Source organism: Aquarana catesbeiana, linkage group LG03 (assembly GCF_042186555.1).
Source record: "Aquarana catesbeiana isolate 2022-GZ linkage group LG03, ASM4218655v1, whole genome shotgun sequence".
NCBI lineage: Eukaryota > Metazoa > Chordata > Amphibia > Anura > Ranidae > Aquarana > Aquarana catesbeiana.
In genome coordinates, this window is record NC_133326.1 from 512799526 (window position 1) to 512820553 (window position 21028).

At 42.8% G+C, this 21028-nt stretch overlaps 1 protein-coding gene across 4 annotated transcripts in view; it reads left to right on the forward strand.

Annotated features, from left to right (window-relative positions):
• LARP1 (La ribonucleoprotein 1, translational regulator) overlaps positions 1-21028 on the forward strand; it is a 90263-nt gene that overhangs the window by 13335 nt on the left and 55900 nt on the right. Inside the window, exon 1 of one of the 4 annotated variants that reach the window (XM_073621154.1) lies at positions 17389-17472. The exons of the other annotated variants lie outside the window; for them this stretch is intronic. Within the exon in view, the coding sequence (XP_073477255.1) occupies positions 17466-17472 (7 nt within the window). The 5' untranslated portion in view covers positions 17389-17465. Of the gene's footprint in view, positions 1-17388; positions 17473-21028 lie in introns of those variants that run through there. 4 annotated transcript variants of the gene reach the window in all.

Sequence of the window (21028 nt, forward strand, 5' to 3'; positions counted from 1 at the left end):
TCATTATTCAATCACTTGGGACAAAAAAAATGAATATTCAATGGGCTCAACATGCCTCTCAGCAATTTCCTTGGGGTGTCTACTTTCCAAAATGGGGTCATTTGTGGGGGTTTTGTACTGCCCTGCCATTTTAGCACCTCAAGAAACGACATAGGCAGTCATAAATTAAAGGCTGTGTAAATTCCAGAAAATGTACCCTAGATTGTAGGCGCTATAACTTTTGCGCAAACCAATAAATATACACTTATTGACATTTTTTTTACCAAAGACATGTGGCCAAATACATTTTGGCCTAAATGTATGACTAAAATTGAGTTTATTGGATTTTTTTTAGAACAAAAAGTAGAAAATATCATTTTTTTTTCAAAATTTTCGGTCTTTTTCCGTGTATAGCGCAAAAAATAAAAACGGCAGAGGTGATCAAATACCATCAAAAGAAAGCTCTATTTGTGGGAAGAAAAGGACGCAAATTTTGTTTGGTTACAGCATTGCATGACCGCGCAATTAGCAGTTAAAGCGATGCAGTGCCAATTTGTAAAAAGTGCTCTGGTCAGGAAGGGGGTAAATCCTTCCGGGGCTGAAGTGGTTAAAGTCCAATAATTTCCTACTATAGGTATGGGCCATTTACATATCTCCCAGACATGGCAACATTCCATCTTGCCTTCTTGCTAGGACATTGCTAAGACACTCCCAGCCGAATCAAAGCCTCTCACATGTGTTCACTCTCCCCCATCGTGGTAGCTCTGAGCTCAGCATTCAGTGAGCAGTCTCTACCCATCAAGTAGTTCTGGACATTGTTGCTGGGAACCAGTCCTCTGCACTGTCTTATCTCAGTTTGTTTTTTTTATTTTTGGTGATCTGGAGTGTACTTGCTGATGATGCTGGAACATACTCCCTGCCACATCCTACACAGGGTTCTGGATTTAAAGTGGTCCCCACAGCCCCTTGATCCAGCGTTGTGCACAGGGGCCTCAGCTGCCCTGGGTCTCTCTCCTCATTGGTTAAGATGCTGGAGCTATTGGCTCCCACCGCTGTCAATCACAGCCAGTGATTGGGGAGAGAGCGGGGGCAGGGCGAAGCCACAGCTCTGTGTCTTATAGATGCATATACCGGTAGCCAGGAGTGCTGGCGGGGGACCTGAGAGGATTGGTGCTGCCTTGGCGAAACTGTTGTACAGAGCAGGTAAGTATGACATGTTTTTGTTTTTTAAACTGAACCTCTAAAATTGCTTTAGAACCCAAACTCTGGGGGTGTTTATGCCTTGGGTACAAGTAAAAAGGCCATTGCCAAATTGTGCTCCTTCCATGCTACAAGACTGGCCCCCACATCCTCATGCCTAAGGTGCTGTGGTAGCCGCAGGTAATGTGATGTCGTCAAGTAGGATGGGCCTGCATTGTACATGAGGGGACTGCCCACAACATGAAGTAACAGGGAGAAGAGTTGAGCGTTCTCCCCAGTGTTAGATTTGAAATCTCTCAGTACTAAGCATTTTCTCAGCTAACTATCAGATCCAATGGAGAGCATTACTGTTCATTGAAAACAGTCACTTGTTGCCTAGAAACAGCAAATACTGTTTCATATGTATTCCCTCTGAATTCTGGTCATTTCAGATAAGTAATAGTGCTTCTTGAAAATATAGCAGGCCAGTGTATACAGTCCCAAACTGAGCTAACATTAGTATGCCACTTCTGTACAATCAAAGAAACTTCCATTTAATACAGAGTCTTGGCTCACTTCACCAACCTTGTTTTTGGTTTCTGTGTCCTGCAGCCTCGGGACGGAATTGTCACCTGCAGGGAGGAAATAGAGATGGCTCCGCATTTGCCTTAAAGGTGTCACACCTTGGGGCAGCTTGCTTATTGTGTAGGTGGAATGCATGATATTGTGTGGACAGTGCTTGTTTTGTTAATAAAATTAGCATTTTCTGGTCACTTGTGCAGTGGCAGGTTTTGGTTATTAGCATTAGAATACAGCGAATATGTAAAACTGGAACCAAAAGGTTGTTTAGACCTACGCTGAAAACAGTCCTCCCCCACCCACTACTGTAACGAGAGATAAAAAGCCATGTAATATTTGTGCCACAGATGCTGCTGCTTTGGGCTCCCATGTAGTTGGTCACTTGACCTCAGCTGAAGGAACTTGTGAAACGGATCTGGTTGTCCCTTCAGCTAAGGCCCCATTCAGAGATCCCATTGCAGGAATGATCGTTGTTGCTTGTGGTTTTATAAGTGGCATTTACATCTGTTTGCACATGCCGTTCATAAGACGGCCAATTCACTTTGCTAGGCTGCCTGATGTGCATTTGTTGCCCAAATGAACCTCCTGCTCCTTTTTGGGCAGCAAGCTTGTCTCAATTTTTAAATGCCCAGCGATCGTGACAGAATTGCACTGCATCTGGGGTGCCATTAAGATTAATGGTTCCCAAGCACACCTCATACGCTTTGCCAGGATTTGTAGTTTTGAGCTTGAGGTGACTGAACTTACAAGTTCAAACAGACAATTCTAAAGAATGGGATTCTCAGCAGGGTAACGAGCAAGAAAATGCTTAAGTCTGGATGGGGCTCGGCCCTAGTTCACACCAGCACAACTTGAAAGCGGGCTACTTCAGCGCAATTTCAATGCTGCGAATCAGTGCAATTTTTGCACCTCCTGATTTCATTACAACTTCATTCAACAGAAGTCTATGCAAGTTGCAATGAAATTGGATGGAAAAAGTAGCGCAGGAACCTTTTTTCATGCAACATGAGGCGATTTGCACAGTTCCATTGCCACCAATGGGGTGTGACTTGTCATGTAATTTGACAGTTCCAAATCGCACTGTTGTAAGCCAGGGCTAAATGTTGAAAAGTCAAGTATTTAAAAGTGTGATGAATGAGCAGACATCATAATGGTTGTATGTAGATATGTCTTATTAGTCTGAAGGAAACCATAGCTCTTAGTGTGTGGTGTGGCATGCTAGCACTTATCTGACTAGCCTCAGGCATCTGGATCTTCTAGTGCACAGTCATTCAAGAAACAAATATCACTTTTAAAGTGTATCTAAACCCAGATATTTAAAATTTCAGCTTACTAGATGTGGTGACTGTATTTTTTTTTTTTTTTTCAGGCCTCTTTTAGTTTTACCTAGCAATTGTGCTAGTAATGCTCACTGCCTTTTACTGTATTTATAAATGAGTAGCATTGCTACCTTAGGATAGGAAGTATGCTAGGACTATGGAACTCCAGCTCCCCTTCTCTCATCTCTATAACCAGGTGGGGGTGTTCTGCAGTCCATGGTTGATCTCAGTAGGAGGCTTGTTTAGTTAAGCTTTGATTTAAAAAAAAAAAAAAAAAAAAAAAAAAAAAAACTGGCAGCTGATTGGTTCCTTTGTAGAGTTGCAGCAAATTTAGCACACTCTGGTTTAGTAAATCAAGCCCTGAAATAACTGACAAGCCTGGGTTCACGCAGGAGCCGTGGGGAAACCACATGCGATTTGTGTGTGTATCTGTGCATCCCTAGAGCAGACCCAAGAACTGAGTGGCCTTTGATCACTCAGCTCTTGTTGTAGAGGTGGCAGGGGACTGCTGCAGCAACAGATCAATGCTGAAGCCAGCAAGGTGAGTTTTATTATCATGGTTTCCGCACTTCTCTTTAAACCACTTCCTGACCACTCACCTGCAATGTACTGCGGATGGTGTAGGCATAGTGATGTACCGGTATGTTACTTCTGGGTTTAGGGCGCACACATGCTCCCCTGGTCGGCACCTGTTATGATTCTAAACAGCGGGAGCCTGTCATCTGGACTTGCTGATTGGCTGTGTGCAATCACAGGCCAGAACTCTATACAGAGAGAATGATCTGTTTCTCATGGATCTCAGGGATAAGAAAATTTTTAGAGATTTATTAGTGAAAGCAGTACTTTACACACATTACATAGTTAGGAACACATTTAACCCCTTGATTACCTGAGATGGTAACCTCCTTCACAGCCAGTGTAATTAGTACAGTGACAGTATTTTCACTTATTACTGTATTTATGGCAGTTAATCCATCCCAAAGCCCCCCCCCCCCCCGGCGCCAGTGTCTGATTGCCCACCGCACTATTGCAGTGTCATAAGTCACTGATCGCCGCCAATAATAGTATAAGAATTCCAATATACACAATAGTTTGGGCTGCATGAAAGTTATAGCTTATACAATCAATATACACCTATTTGGATTTTTGTTTATCAATCATGCAGCAGAATACATTTTGGCCAAAATATATAAAGACTTTTTTTTTTTTTTATATTTTATAGCGTAAAAACCCCAGTGGAGATGCCACCAAAAGAAAGCTCTTATTGTGAAAAAAAAAATTCTTTTTGGTACAGCATTGCATGACCGCAAAATTGCCAGTTAGAGCCCTTTCACATTGGGGCGGTTTGCAGGCGCTATTGCGCTAATAATAGCTCCTGCAAACCGACCCGAAAGTGCCGCTGCTTTCATTCCAGTGGGCTTTCACATTGGAGCGATGCGCTGGCAGGACGGTAAAAAAAAGTCCTGCTAGCAGCATCTTTGGAGCGGTGAAGGAGCGGAGTGTATACCGCTCCTGCTCATTGAAATCAATGGGACGCGGTGGTATTTAACCCTTTCTCGGCTGCTAGCGGGGGCTAAAACCGCCCCGCTAGCGGCCGAATACCGACGGTAAAACGCCGCCCCGGTGTGAAAGGGCTCTTAAAGTAGCATAGTGCTGAAAAGCAAAATTAGCTTGGTTGAGAAGGGTGTAAAATCTTCCGGAGGTCAAGTGGAGGTCTACACTATACACAAGGCCTTAAAATGCCTGGAAACTATCACAGACAACTTTTTTTTTTTTTTTTTTTTTTTTTTTTTTTTTTTTCTTTTGGAGCAATAATAATTTGAATTTAGTCTGCATTTAGCAATGAATAAAGTAGGAGTTAAGGTTTAATATTTAAGAATATAACTTGTTCATACATTGTAACAGGTGCTTTACGCAGTGGATGCCACAATTACGTGTTTTGTTCAGATAAGCCTTTAATCTTCATTCAAGTTACAGTAAAACCTTGGTTTGAGAGCTCAACAGCGTTTCTTTGAAAGCAAAAAAAGGGTTCAGACGCCGAAGATTTCCACGTTTCAAACGTGACTAAACGCGGTACCAGTGTTTAGACGCGTTTTTAAAGGTGCCCTATTTTCTTTACTTTAAAAATCTCAAAAATGACGGCAAATGATGAAAAACCATTAAAATTTTTTTTAAAGAATCGTAAATGCTTGCAATGATTCATAGACCATTTATATACCCCCTAATGAGCCCTTGATCCAATCCAATACACCACTAGCATTGCTGTTATCCGAAGTATAATTGGAATTTAACCCATATGTTAGCTTTGAACAAGCAACTTGTGGCAAGTGACAATCCGCACCGTGTGGCAGGCTAAATACAAGTACACTGCTGCTACTACTCACTCTGGTCTCACAAAATGGCTGAAATAGTTAAACACTGTTTTTTGAGGCTGGGGGGGGGGGGGGGGTATATGATGATATCTTCACTAAACGCGGCTAAACGGGCGTTTTTTTTAAACGCCGGTTTCAAGGTGTCAAAAATCATTCAGAGGACTTTGCCTCAGCATCCCACGTACATGGAGCTTAACAGCAGCATTGTACATGGGGCCTAAATGTTGTGCCTTCAATAAATGTAACCATATTGCTACATTTAGAAGTGCCTCTCTTCTTTTCTATGCTTTGTAGCTCCTGCTGGATTTTGCTTCTGATCCCCTTGAGGAGGCTGCCTTTTTTTTTTTTTTTTTTTTTTTTTTTTTTTTTAAAGGAATTATAAACTGAAGGACTTATGAATAAATGGTTGTGGAACGAATCATTTGAGTTTCCATTATTTCTTATGGGGAAATTTGCTTTGATGTACAAGTGCTTTGGATTACAAGCATGCTTCCGGAACGAATTATGCTCGCAATCCAAGGTTTTACTGTAAATTGGCTGTACAGTAGGGACTGTGGAGATTCAGATGCTGCCTTTGACACACTTTTTTTAGCCTTCAGTCAAGGCAGGAAGAGCAACTTTTACAGTTTTCACCTAACCAGTTACATACAGTAAATCTATTATGGGAGAATTAAGTAGGCAAAATCTTACTACTTTGTCATACTGATGCTTTGAATTCAATGCATTCTGAGTCACTGACCTGGAACTAGTATAAAGCAAAGTAATTCTGACACTCATTGACAGCTAGTTCTGTGTAAGCAACTCATGAGTGTTAGCCGGGCAACTAGTTTTATCTATTTTTTGGTAGTGGCAGCCACTGTACCCCTATCATGACAAATTTACTTGGTAGATTAGTTGCTCCAGTTAAGGTTGAACTTGCCTTCAGATCAAGCTGCAGCAAGTCAGAGCCCGACTAAAGGACTTTCAGCAACATCGAATATCTAGCCCTTTTTATCCACAGTGGACTGTCCCTTGACTGCTCCTTCATACATATATATATATATATATATATATATATATATATATATATATATATATATATATATATATATTTTACTGGATTTCATCCATGGAATCGCTTGACAAGTCATATCCCTTTTTTCCCATAACTATTCATATATGTGCAACTTAAGGTACGTTAGTTTATGCACTACTTTGGTCTGACTTTCATACAACTTGAGGGCCATAGATGTCAATGTTAACCCTCAAAAGTTGCATGAAAGTCATATCTAAATGTTTTAGATGCTACAGTGGGTCTGCGTTTGCAGAGGGACAAGAAGTCACATCCAAGTTACACCCATCCAAAGTTGTGTCGTTTGACTTTTGGGTTGTACAAGTATAAATTGAGCCTTAAGCCGTGTACACAAGAGCGGCATGTCCTACAGAACAAGTCTGATGGAAGCTTTTCATCGTCCTTTCCGATCGTGTGTATGCCTCATCGGACTTTTTTTTTTTTTTTTTTCGAAAATTCTGACGGACCTAGAAATAGAACGTGTTCTAAATATTTTGAACGGAACCAATTCCTATCAGGAAAACCGCTCGTCTGTATGCTGTTCCGACAGACCAAAAACAAGGCATGCTCTGAAGCAAGTACGAGACGGAAGCTACTGGCTATTGAACTTCCTTTTTCTAGTCCCGTCGTACGTGCTGTACGTCACCGCATTCTGGACGGTCAGACTTTGCTTTGGCCGTGTGTAGGCAAGACCGCTTGAATGGAATTCCGTCGGAGAAACCTTTTGGAGTTTATTCCGACGGCAAACCCGGTCGTGTGTAAGCGGCATTACTCTTTTTAAGGTCAGCCACAGACAGAGCAGATTTCTTTCCTGCAACCACGGGTATAACTTCCACTGAGCCATTGTGTTCTCCCTACAGGAGAAAATAGTGATTGTTGCAACAGCCGCTTGTAGTAAAATCCGCCAGGTTGGTTGTACCCAAGATGATCGATTTAATCAACTTTGGTACATTCAGCCCACCCATGGTTTAAATCTCGGGCTGTTCCTGCTGAACTAGCTGAGATTTGAACAGTCTATGGGCAGATTAAGAGCAAGCCTACGGATTAAGAGCAACCCCTACCTCCAGCTGCGATCTGCTTGCATTGCATAGAAAAGCACTGAGGCTTAGTTATTATGGCACTGGGTCTAAAAGCTTGCAATGAAAATAGAAAGATTTTTAACATTTTTACTAGTACATTGATAAGGGAGAATGGTGAAAGACAAAATTTAAGGCGATATCTGTTTTTAAAGGAAACCTTTGCATGTAGGTGTCAATTGCTGATTGGTCTTTATAAACTGAAAGTTTCCTCTTACTGATCAGTACTACGAGTCACTGATGTCAGACTTCTATGCAAATATATATATAATTATTATTATTATTTTTTTTTTTTTTTTTTTTTTTTTGTCCATTAACATGGCTTCATATGGGGCACATTCACATCTATGCTTTTTTTTCCAGCCGCTGCATTTTTGGAAAGTGTCAGACTGTTTTTTTTTTTTTTTTTTTCAACGGAAAATGGTACATTTTTGGTTCAATGGAGACATTGCAGTAAAGCGGGTAGTGTGTGTTTCTGATGCATTTCGCGTTTTTTGATCTGCCCACCAACAAATTGGCCTAAAAACAACCCTGCCATACACGTCAAATGCGTGTGTAAAAATGCAAAGCAAACTGCATAAATGTGACCCAGGCCCTAGAGGTTTGATTGTGATTGGAAATTTTAGTTTAGGTCTTGGTCAATTAAATGGGACAGAGCCAACTAATCTCTATAATGTTGTGATGGCAAGCACTTATTACTGTTCATCTTTTTTTCGTTTTGTTGTAAAATTCTGGGGCTCAATTAACAATTTCATGTTTACTATTGAACAATACGTTTGTTTGCACCACACCCAAAATTGTCTATCAAGAAGTATATTGTAGGTCTCGGGTGGGTACAGGAATTTTGATTATATGATCAATGTCTTGCCATCTATAATTCTTTGTGAGAGCGCTTCCCTTTTGTGACTAGCCTTATTTTATAAAAGGGAAAACCTTTTTTAACTTGATTAAAGCTTGTGTTTGTGTGTGGTGTTTTAGTGTTGTGGGTTTTTTTTTTTTTTTTTTTTTTTTTTTTTTGTATAATGAACATTTATTATACTTGCCTCCTCTGTGCAGTTTTACACAGAGCAGACCAGATCCTCCTCTTTGCTGCTCCTAGCCCCTCCCTCCTTTGAGTGACCCTCAGACAGCAGCTTGCTACAGGGGACACCCAAACCATGTTAGAGTTCTGTGTATTCCTTCAGAAACAGAGCTCTGACCTAGCCCTGTCCCCCTCTCCCCTGATTGGCTGACTGACCTTGCTTGACAGCTGCGGGAGCCAATGGCGCCGCTACTTTCTCAGCCAATTAGGAGTGTCCTGGATGGCTGAGGGGCTCGTGGACATCGCTGGAGAGAGAAGGGGCTCGGGTAATTAGGGAGGTGCTGGGGAGGCTGCTGCACACAAGGTTTTTTATCTTAATCTATAGAATGCATTAAGATAACCTTCTGCCTTTATAACTCCTTTTTAAACAGAGGTCCACATAATAATTCACATGGTTCTTATCTGGTTAGGCTTCATGCACAACGCCGATAAACACACGTTAGCATTCGGCGTTCTATTTTTTTCAATGCATTGTGGGAGTTTGAAATGCATTGTGGGATTTTTGGTGTGTCCTCTGTGTATTTTTATTACACTATTATTTAAAAAAATGCTCAAACGCTAGTACAAAAATACACAGAGGACACTTCAAAAATCCTACAATGCATTGAAAAAATTTAACGCGCGTTTATCCGGCGTTTGGCTTTTTTTTTTTTTTGCGGTGAAAAACGGCACTTTGAACGCGAATTTCTGGCGTTCAGAAAAAAGCCCATAAACTCCATTGCTCATTAAAGCTAAAAAACGTCCATGTGTGCATGGACACATAGGCTAACATAGAGTGGAGTTTATGGGCTTTTTAAAAAAACGCCCAAACTCCAATAAACTGCAGTTTTTTGTGCTCCAGTGTGCATGGAGCCTGACAGCACTCTGTAGTGTTGTAAGCAAAAAGAAAAAAAAATCAAAAATGAGTAAGGAGTCTGTTTCACTCTAACTTTCATGAAGGGCGAACATGCTCTTGTTGCGTGTGCTGAATCCTGGTGACTCTGTTGTGATTGGCTAGGTATTCTGTCTTGTTGCTCCGTAACTTGTGACTGTTTTTGTTTATCCATCCCTGTGACATTGCCATGTCTGACCCCCTGCTTGTACACCTTTTTTTTTTTTTTTTGTTTGTGTACAGCTTTTAGTTTCCTTTTTTAGAAGCAATATTCACCCTGGCGTATCATTGTATTTACTGTGTTGAATCGCCACTATAAGGCCTCATGTACACTAGACATTTTTACAGCTGCGGTTTTTAGCTTCTGGGTTTTTTTTTTCTGCAGCCAGTAAACTCCCCAGCATGTTATCCTATGTTTCCATGCACACACAGCCTATTAGTTTTCTGGCTGGGAAGCCCCCCCATCCCCCCGAAACTAGTGGGTTTTAAAGTGGTTGTAAACCCTTTACAACCACTTTCACCTACAGGTAAGCCTAGATTTAAGGCTTACCTGTAGGTGCTGGTAATATCTCCTAAACCTACACGGTTTAGGAGGTATGTACAATTCCCTACGATTAGTTGTTCTGCGAATGCGCTGATGTATTCGACGTAGGCGTACTTTAGAAAGGGCACGCTGTGCCATTTCTAGCTGGGGTCATGCCATGACTGGCGGCTCCTGTGACTCCGGCCAGTCACAGGGCCGGAGTTCGCGGCCCTGGAAAGAAGAGGGGCGAAGATGGACGCTTCCAGCCAGCGGGGACATTGCAGGCTTCTGTGTCAGGTAAGTGACACATAATGGGCTATTATGCGATGCATAGTAGCCCATTATGCTTTACCTTTGCAGGGTTTACCATCAGGGTTTACTTCCTCTTTAAGAGGAGTTTTTCAGCTGAAAAACGCTGTAACTCTGAAATGCAGAATAGCCGCGTTTTTAAGCTTTTCTCAGGTTTTTGAGCCATAAGCTTTTGTTGGGGTATAGTTTTTGCTAAAAAAAAACAAACAAAAAAAAAAAAAAACCTCATTCTACAGCTAACGCTACTTGCATTTTTATAAAGTCTAGTGTGCCTAAGGCAGTTTTTCTCAACCAAGGTTCTAGGAAACCCCAGGGCTTCTCCAGATATTGACCTTTCATTGGGTGTCTGCTTGACAGCTGCATGAACCCATTTCTACACTATATTGCCAAAAGTATTGTGACGTCTGCCTTTTCACGCAAATGAACTTTAATGGCATCCCAGTCTTAGTCCAGTTTGTCCACCCTTTACAGCTATAACAGCTTCAACTCTTCTGGAAAGGCTGTCCAAGGTTTAGGAGTGTGTCTATAGGAATGTTTGATCATTCTTCCATAAGCGCGTTTGTGCGGTCAGGCACTGATGTGGATGCCTGGCTCGCAGTCTCTGCTCTAATTCATCCCAAGGGTATTCTATCGAGTTGAGATCAGGACTGTGCAGATTAGTCAAGCTCATCCACCCCAAACGTGCTCATTCATGTCTTTATGGGCCTTGCTTTGTGCACTAGTCCAAATCATTTGGTGGAGGGGGATTATGGTGTGGGGTTGTTTTTCAGGTGTTGGGCTCGGCCCCTTAGTCCCAGTGAAGGGAACTCCTTAAGGTGTTGGCATACTCTAAGACATTATGGACAATTTCATGCTCCCTACTTTGTGGGAAGAGTTTTTGTGGATGGCCCCTTTCTGCTCCAACATGACTGCACACCAGTGCACAAAGCAAGGTCCATTAAGACATGGATGAGCGAGTTTGGGGTGGAGGAACTTGACGGCCATGCAGAGTCCTGACCTCGTCCCGAACACCTTTGAGACAAATTAGAGCGGAGACTGCGAACCAGGCCTTCTCATCAGTAAAAAACGTCCAGGTGCATAGAAAAAATTTCAAGCAAACGACCAAAAAAATAAATGGAACTGTGGCAGCTGCTGTCCAAAACTCGTTGACCAATGAGATGACAATAAACAATTGGGTAAAAACCTGAAGAAGGGGCGTGGCCCCAAAACATGTATCAGCAGCGTTTGGCCTCAGCAGCAGGGTTTAGCCCATAGCAGAGGATCGCTGTGGCTGACTTCCGCCAGGCTGTGACATCATTTCCGGACGCAGTATGAGTGGCCATTGGATGCTAGCCCCTACAGTTCTCATGGCTACAGTTGCGGCCCTCCCATCCACCGGACCCCTGGCCCTATGGTTCTGGCCAGGCCCCTTGCTAGAGGCGCTCCTGCATTCTCCGCTCCATGGCTCTGTGTATTCTCCCCTGAGCCCCTGTGACATCCATGTGGCTCCAGGTATTGTCAGCTTCTCATCCAAGTCTCTGTATGACCATCTATAGACTGCTGTAAACCCTGGGGATTACCTTCGCTTTTTTTAAAATAGAGTCTCTGCTTCATACTTGAGGCTTTTCTTTATGATTGTTAGCGCTGAATTCATTCCCCCCCCCCCCCCTCCATCAGTGCCTGACCTCACACATGCTGTTTTGGAAGAATGGTCACATAATTCCCAGACGCACTCCTAAACCTTGTGGACAGCCTTCCTAGAAGAGTTAAAGCTGTTATAGCTGTGAAGGTTGGGCCAACTTGATATTGAACCCTACGGTCTAATGCCCCGTACACACGGTCGGGCTTTGTTCGGACATTCCGACAACGAAATCCTAGGATTTTTTCCGACGGATGTTGGCTCAAACTTGTCTTGCATACACACGGTCACACAAAGTTGTTGGAAAATCCGATCGTTCTAAACGCGGTGACGTAAAACATGTACGTCTGGACTATAAACGGGGCAGTGGCCAATAGCTTTCATCTCTTTATTTATTCTGAGCATGCGTGGCACTTTGTGCGTCGGAATTTCCGACAACGGATTTTGTTGTCGGAAAATTTTATATCCTGCTCTCAAACTTTGTGTGTCGGAAAATCCGATGGAAAATGTGTGATGGAGCCCACACACGGTCAGAATTTCCGACAACAAGGTCCTATCACACATTTTCCATCGGAAAATCCGACCGTGTGTACGGGGCATTAGACTGCGATGCCATTAAATTTCATGTGAGTTCAAAGGCAGATGTCCCATTACTTTTGGCAATATAGTGTGCATTTAGGTGTCTGTAAGGCGGTATTCTAGCTGCTAGCCATCAGTGTGAGGAGCATTTTTCCCACTGACCACCAAGTGAGTTTGGACAAATGCTCCCTAAGACCTGAAAATTATTTAAAGGGTTCCTCTAGATCAGGGCTCGACAAATCCCAATGGCAGCTAGAAATTGTGTCCTGACTCCTGGGCTTTTGTCAGCCCTTTCACTGTTGCAAGGATGCACAATTAGTACTGCTCAATGCCTGGGACATGCAGTTTTGGGTGCTGGGCAGGTAGGTGTTTTTGTTCCGCTTGTCAGCTGGAAGCATACAGGTGGCTCTGCTGCCAGCCAATTGCTTCTACACATGCGGGTAATGTACCTTACCTGCCCTTGCAACACCCCATACCGTTTCACTTCCAGGTCCCCGTTGACAGTTAAAAAAAAAGAAATTGCAAGAAATTAAAGTTACACTCAAACACATAAAAGCCCCCCACACATACGCACGTACAAAAGTAAACGTGCGTATTCTATGCCTACGCATGAAAACTTTGATTGTGATACACATATTGCTGTGCACGCACACAAACTGGTTCCCACCATTTTTTTTAGCTAGCTCCTAAATTCAAAGCAAATTTGTTAAGCCCTGCTCTAGGTAAAAGGTTTGAGAGAGGCTGCTCTAAAGTGACCCTCTTATTGGAAAGTGTAGGCATGTTTTTGGCAGGGTCTTGATGTGGAGGCTTTCGGCTCTGCTTGTATAGGATTACCTGTGTCTTTGGGTGGGGGTTGCTAGTGTGTGTGTGTGTGTGTGTCTTGGCCTCGCTGTGGAGGAGGGGTGACCCGTTTGGCCAGTGTTGCTTCAAGATATTTGGAACTGGAAGCACAAGGTCACCTTTTACCACAAGTTTTTACCTGCTGTACATTCTTTACCTACATTTAAAGATGAGTTTTGTTAAAGAATAATTGTACTTTTTACCTAACCTAAGGCAGCCCCTGTAGAGTTTATGCAGGCCATAGGCCCCAATAGTCATAAACTTGCAGGGTAGGGTACCTTTTCATTTAATGTGGTTCTAAACCCATAAGATTCTCTACATTAGGGTAGAAAACGTTACATATTCAACCCCCCACAGTTCCCCCTTTAAATACTTACATGGTTCCTCTTTCGTTCCAGCACTGTGCCCGTCAGCAGCAGCACTGCTTTTCCTTCTAGTTTTAACAGGACACACAGGCAGCAGGAGCCTTTGGCTCCTGCTGTTAATCAAATCCTGCCAGGAAGGAGCCAGGGCCAGGCTGCGCTGTTTGAGTCTGTGGACGCACACAGCCCAGCCTGGGAGCATGCCTGCAATAGTGCCCCATAGCATCATAATGGGGCATTCAGAAGAGTGGAGCATGGAGCACCAGCCGGGAACCCCAGAAGAGGAGGTAATCTACCACTCAGTGCAATACCATTGCACAGAACAGGGAAGTGTAACGTTGTTTTAACCACTTAAAGACCGCCCCATAGCACATTTACTACTACAGGATGGCCCTCGTGTGTGTATAGATATAATGTGTATGTGATTCTGCACTTCCACTTAGAGGTTTGTGCGCTCTGCCGGCGGCCTGCTTCTGCTGTGATAACTCACAGCAGGAGCTAATTTGCGGGTGTCGGGCACTAGATGTCCACCGGCACCTGTCAATCGCTGGGCAGACACACAACAGAGATCTACCTATGTAAGCAAAGCAGATCTCTGTTCTAACAGAGGGGAAGGGATCTATTTTATGTCCCTGTAAATCCGGGAATAAAATCCTTCACTTCCTTGAGTAAAAGCACCATATATAGTACAGTAAAACCCTGGCTAGGCACACAGTTAATCCTTTGATTGCCCTAGATGTTTAACCTCTTCCCAGCCAGTGTCCTTAGTACAGTGCATATATTTAGCACCGGTCACTGTATTGGTGTCACTGGTTCCCACAAAGTGTCAGTGTCCAACTGTCCGCCGCAATTATCGCTATAAGTCGCTGATCATCACCATTACTTGTATAAAAATAAATTAAAATTTATATAGATGTAGATAGATATCAATCATAGTTTTGTAGATGCTATAACTTTTGCGTAAACCAATCAATATATGCTTATTGGGATATTTTGTACCAAAAATATGTAGCGGAATACATATGGGCCTAAATTTTATGAAGGAATTTTTTTTTTTCTCTGGATATGTTTTACAGCAGGAAGTAAAAATCGTATCCACACTAACTATATTACCAAAAGTATTGGGATGCCTGCTTTTACATGAACTTTAATGGCGTCTTTGTCTATAGGGTTCAATATTAAGTTAGCCCACCCTTTGCAGCTTCAACTCTTTTGGAAAGGCTGTCCACAAGGTTTAGGAGTGTCTCTATGGGAATGTTTGACCATTCTTCCAGAAGTGCATTTGTGAGGTCAGGCACTGATGTTGGACGAAAAGGCCTGGCTTGCAGTCTCTGCTCTAATTCATCCCAAAGGTTTTCTATCGTGTTGAGGTCAGGACTCTGCAGGCCAGTCAAGTTCCTCCTCCCCAAACTCGCTCATCCAAGTCTTTATGGACCTTGCTTGTGCACTGATGCAGTCATGTCGGAACAGGAAGGGGCCATCCCCAAACTGTTTCCACAAAGTTGGGAGCAATAAATTGTCCCATTAGAGTGGAGACTGCAAGCCAGGCCTTCTCATCCAACGTTAGTGCCTGACCTCCCAAATGTGCTTCTGGAAGAATGGTCAAATATTCCTAAACCTTGTGGACAGCCTTCCCAGAAGAGTTGAAGCTGGTATAGCTGCAAAGGGTGGGCCAATGCAATACTGAACCCTATGGACTAAGACGCCATTAAAGTTCATGTGCGTGTAAAGGCAGGCGGCCCAATACTTTTGGTAATATAGTGTATGTTCCTATGGCCTATGTATGCAGCTGTCTCTTTAAAGTCCCCAAAATGCCACCTTCCTGCCCATGCACTACCAAGGTAAGTCTCCCTAAAAAGTAGGGCTGGGGAAAGCCCCCCCCCCCCCCCCCCCCGGCTTTCACACTGGAGACAAAGCAGCGGCACTTTCGGGTCGGTTTGCAGGCGCTATTATTGGCGAAATAGCGCCTGCAAACCGCCCCAGTGTGAAAGGGCCCTAATGCAGAAAACGAGAAGCAGAATTTAGAACCACTTTAACTCCTAAATGAAGAACTCTAGTCAAATGGTTAAAATACATAGATGAGTTGCATACATTAAGGCTGTTTTACATGTCTGTTTTTTTTTTTTTTTTTTTTTTTCCCTTTTTTCACAATTAAAGAACTCCGGGCAAAACTATTGTGCCAGCACTGCATAGGTTAACTGCTCGTTTTGCCCAGGGGTACAAGGAAAAGCTATGCTACCCGATCCTTCAGTCCTCCGGAAAACCGTGCTCCCCTACATCTATCAGTGGACTGTTTGGCTCAGGGCATGACAGCATATCTATAGGCGTGATGATGGTAACCGTCCATTCACAAGACAGCTAGGGGAGGGGGGGGGGGTGCTGGAGCGGCTGGCACTGGTTTGCGTTCGGAAGAGCGATGGGTTAGGTAAGTATATCTCCGCTGTGCAATCTCCTAGACAAATCAAGCGGTTAAGCAGTTAACACAGCCCCACTGCATGGGAAATTAAAAATTTTGCCTGGAGTTCTTCTGTAGGAATACAGTGGTATCCCCTCTCTACCCCAAGCCTGCTCACTAGACCATAAAAGAGCAGCAGGAGAGCATAGCATATTGCTTATCTACACATTTAGAACTGGCAGAGAGGATGTTGTGGGGGATATCTCCAGTGTGGACAAGCCTGGCAGAGGTGGTTGTTCTTTGATACTCCACCCCCACCTCTAAACATAAGAGATGGAGTTCTACCTTAACTTGTTGTGTTGGTTTCATGTACAGAAAAGAGGAAACCATGCTGGCCCAATCTAATTCACACTTGTGATTATTGGCAGATTATAGGAGCCCCAGCAGAGTTTGTGAACGGCAGATGAGCAATAAGAGGCTGGCAGCACAATCGGACATGTAGCAATTACCTGTAAATGATCGGCTTTGGGTTTCTATTAGTTTTCCATTTGGCCAAGTCGATCCATTTTTTTTTTTTTCAAAAAATAAATACAATTTTTTTTTTTTTTTTTCTCGAACCGGGTGGTGCTTGCTGGGCTAACAAGGCCCAAAATTAAAACAGTCTACAGCCAGCCTTACTCTTTCCAAAATTTAAACAAACATATTGGTTGGAGTTGCACTCAAATGAAAAAGCTGGAGGGGGGGTAAATCTTGTGGAGGGGCTCTAATCAAAGCAGCTGACTTTTATAACACTTCTCATGTGTCTGAACTCTGGGCATATTTACACAGCTGTGAGTGCTCTTCCTTTTTAGCCCAGCATATTGGCTTTGGCTAGTACCAGAGCGACAGGTTAGACCAGCTTAGTGGGCCATGGCATGTTGTGGAATGAGTTCATCAATAACCCAAGCTACAAGGCAGGATCTTGGAGTGTGACTTGGTGGCAGATAAGCCAGTTATATTACAGCACTGATGTAACAGGTGTAAGCTGCAGTCACTTCGCTTGGCATCTTCTTGCCTTGGACTTTTGCTCCTAGATGCAGTGAGGCTCCTGAAACCTTGGCATTCAACACTGTCTTTTGCAAGCTGTGAAGCGATGTTGTTTTGCTCAGTTTGCTGGAACATGTATTGCAGTGAAGTGAGTTTATTTTCAGTAGGCAGAGGTACATACCAGCTGAGCCAATGGGTGAGGAAGTAACATGAAGGTGGAGTCTGGGCTGCTCAGCAGCTATGCTCCCGTCTGTGTGATTCATTGCTGAGCTGGAGCCCATTGATGAAGACCTTAAGGAGCCAGTCATGCACGGTAGGGTGGGGTTAGAGGTGGGACATTTCCATCTTTATAGGTTACTTGGAGTGAAGGATGTATTTGATTACAAAACCTATTTTTACTGTTTTAGCTGCATGAACATTTTGAGGCTCTGCTACATTGGTGTCGAAAATGTGTGCACAAACGTATGCATGCAACCCTTGTAGTTGGTTTGGATATGTTTGGCTGGTGAGTGTTTTGATATTTCTCACCTACAGTATCAATTGAAGTGTTTTTCAACCTGATGGATTTTGGGCTTTGCCGTCGTCTTACTGAAGCAATTAGAAAATAAACAAAATTTTCATCAAGCCACCTAACATGTGGAGAGTCACTGTTGGTTATTAATAAGTGCCAAAGGGTCTCATTGTTTCAGGGATGGGTCTGCCCTTGCTTTGACAATGTTGGTGGTGTTAAAGGGAGTTGCATATACCTAACCATGCATTTATGACCTTGTCTGATTTGGTGGTGTTCATATGCACCGAGGCATGCCAGTGTGCATCTGTAACCCACTAACCGAATTCCTGTCCATTAATCTGGATTTCCCATCTGTCTCTGCAATCTGGCATTTGGAGCTTTCATTACACCTGAAAAGAAAATATATATATATTTCTCCAAACAATTGGCTCCACTTGCACAGTGACAGTCAAATTCAGACACCAGTCATTTCAACCAACCATTCACCGTGATTTGCACCCTAAATGACAGAGCAGAGATGTTGTAGCTGAATCCAAAGAGTTCTAAGGAAAGATCTCATCTGTAAGGTTTCTGCTTTTCATTTCTTATCACGCCTAGGCAATGTGTGCTTCTCCCAGCTGTTATCTACAGTTTTAGCTGCTCATAGTTCATCAGCTAAGCCTACACTACACCATACACTTCCAAGCTGTTTATGCCATTTTTACGTTGTGTTATGCTTGCCAGGTACCCGTGTGTCTGTGCCTACACTGCTCGGTGTATTTGCTTTTCTCACACCTGCTATGTAACCCATAAGAATGCCCAGGCCCTCCATTGTTCTGACACAGCATTTAAGTACCTAAAGATTAGGTAACCTAATTGTGTTGTGGTTTTCTTGCCTGAGACTTAATATTAGTGCATCATTTGTATTGCATGCCTTCCCCAGGTTGGTGCAATCTCTGAGGATTTTTTGCAGTTTTCTGTATGTGATAAGGAGGGTAAACGTATAACAAGGGCGCTCAGTATGTCAGAACCAGACAGATGGTGTCTATATTGGGCGGATGATCTTCAAACACTTAGGGCAGCACTCAAGGAGAGGAGCAATCTCTAATAGAAAAACAGATAAAAGAAAAAAAGGCGCCTCTAAGTGCAGAAATAAAAACTTTTAATATTCCCAGAAAGGATTAAGAACACTAATGCCCTGTACACACGATAGGATTTTCCGATGGAAAATGTGTGATAGGACCTTGTTGTCGGAAATTCCGATCGTGTGTAGGCTCCATCACACAACACACAATGTTTGAGAGCTTGCTATAAAATTTTCCGACAATGAAATCTGTTGTCGGAAATTCCAATCATGTGTACACAAATCCGATGCACAAAGTGCCACGCATGCTCAGAATAAATTAAGAAACAAAAGCTATTGGCTACTGCCTCGTTTATAGTCCCGACGTACGTGTTATACATCACCGCGTTCAGACCGATCGGCTTTTCCAACAACTTTGTGTGACCGTGTGTATGCAAAACAAGTTTGAGCCAACATCCGTTGGAAAAAATCCATGGATTTTGTTGTCGGAATGTCCAACTGTGTGTACGGGGCATTACAGGATCAAGGATGGGGAAAAAGCATATCATGAATATGTGAAGCAGGTGATGCAGCATCAGGAAGTCCTAGTGTATCACAAATTTCCAGGGATAACGATATGCAGCAGCAGAAGGTCCCAGGATGACCAGCAGGTGGATACCCCAGGCTCTGGGAACACTGGTGAGGCAATTGAGCCGTCTGAGTCAGTCTAGAGCATAGATCCCGGAAATGACGTCAGCAAAAGGGGACGACAACCAGGAGCTATCCATGCTTTTTTCCATCCTTGGTCCTGTAAGTGTTCTTAATCCTTTTTTTCTTTTATCCATGATGAGGAGGGACGGATTTAGCCCTAGTTCACACCAGTGCGGTTTGTCATGTGATTTGTCAGACACACCCAATTGCTGGCAATGGAACCACACATATATCGCTGTGACTCATGTTGCTGCAACTTTATGAAAGGTTCTTGCACTACTTTTTTTTTTTTTTAATTTTTCATTGCGACTTGTATAGACTTCTGTTAAATGAAGCCACAATGACAGTGGTGCAAATCACACTGATCTGCAGCTTTGAAATTGCGCTGAAGTAGGATTTTCCGTAAATGACAAGGTAGAGTAAATCCATCAAAGTATGGCGTTCTAGCAGCTGGGAACCAGGGTAGTTAATGTGTTACTAAAATGTCGTCATTTTATATTGCGTTAAATTTAATTGAAAAATTACTTTTTTGATCTGCAGTTTTTATAAAAATATTTGATGACCCTGCCATGAAGGTCTGTCTATGTTCAGCCTATCGAATAAAACTAACATTTTTACACAGCAATAGGTGTGAGCTACTGAAAATCTAGTTTAGTTAGTTTTTTTTTCATTACCATCTGTTCGTGCTGGGAAGTCTTTCCTTCTCAATTTGTCTTAGTGACCACTCCCATGGCCCGTACACACGATCTGAAAATTGGACACAAAATACTGCTTTCGGAACGATCGTATGATAATCTGATTGTTAGTACAGAGCTTTCAAGACTACGACAGTTCATCTGATATTATCCGATCGGACAAACATGAATTTTTCTCGTATGATACCAGGTTGTACGATTTTCATTTAATCAGTGCATTTGTCATCCGAAAAAACAATAGAAATACACTACAACACATGAAATCACTTCCTCCCTTTTTGTTTTTTTTTGTACGAGAACTGTTGCACCTTTAGTAACCTCCATTTTCAATGTGCGACTAGCATACAAAAAAAAACGGACGATCTGTTGTCCGATTTTTGGATCGTATGTACAGGCTATTAGATTGAGGAATCCAAAATTTTACAGTTGGGGTGGAAATCTTCCACTGGTGACACCTGATGACTGCCATCCATCTCTCACTTTGGATAATTTTTTTTTTTTTTTTCACTGTCCTTTGTCTTTCAGGGCAGAAAGTAAAGCGAGAATTGCCTTCACTTTCTGTCTAGGAGGTGGAACAGGAAGTGAGCATACACCTCTACAAATTGAGTGGTAAATCTCCACTTCCGAGTTGTCTCCATTGAGATTTCCCCTTTTATTCTTATGAGGACAACTGTAAAATGTTCTTACCATAATTTTTGCTTGTGCTGACCCTGATCACCTGCACAAATAAAGGTCAGGACAACAGACATCAGCAAGAACTTGACAGCAGTTCTAATACTTCTCCACTCTACCTGAAACTAAAGTTTGCCTATACATGGCAACATTTCATTAGCACTGTTACTGAGCTGCTGTATTGCAGTTTATCCTTTTAGGATTGGAGAGCGGTACTTTAACTTGACATGCAAATTAA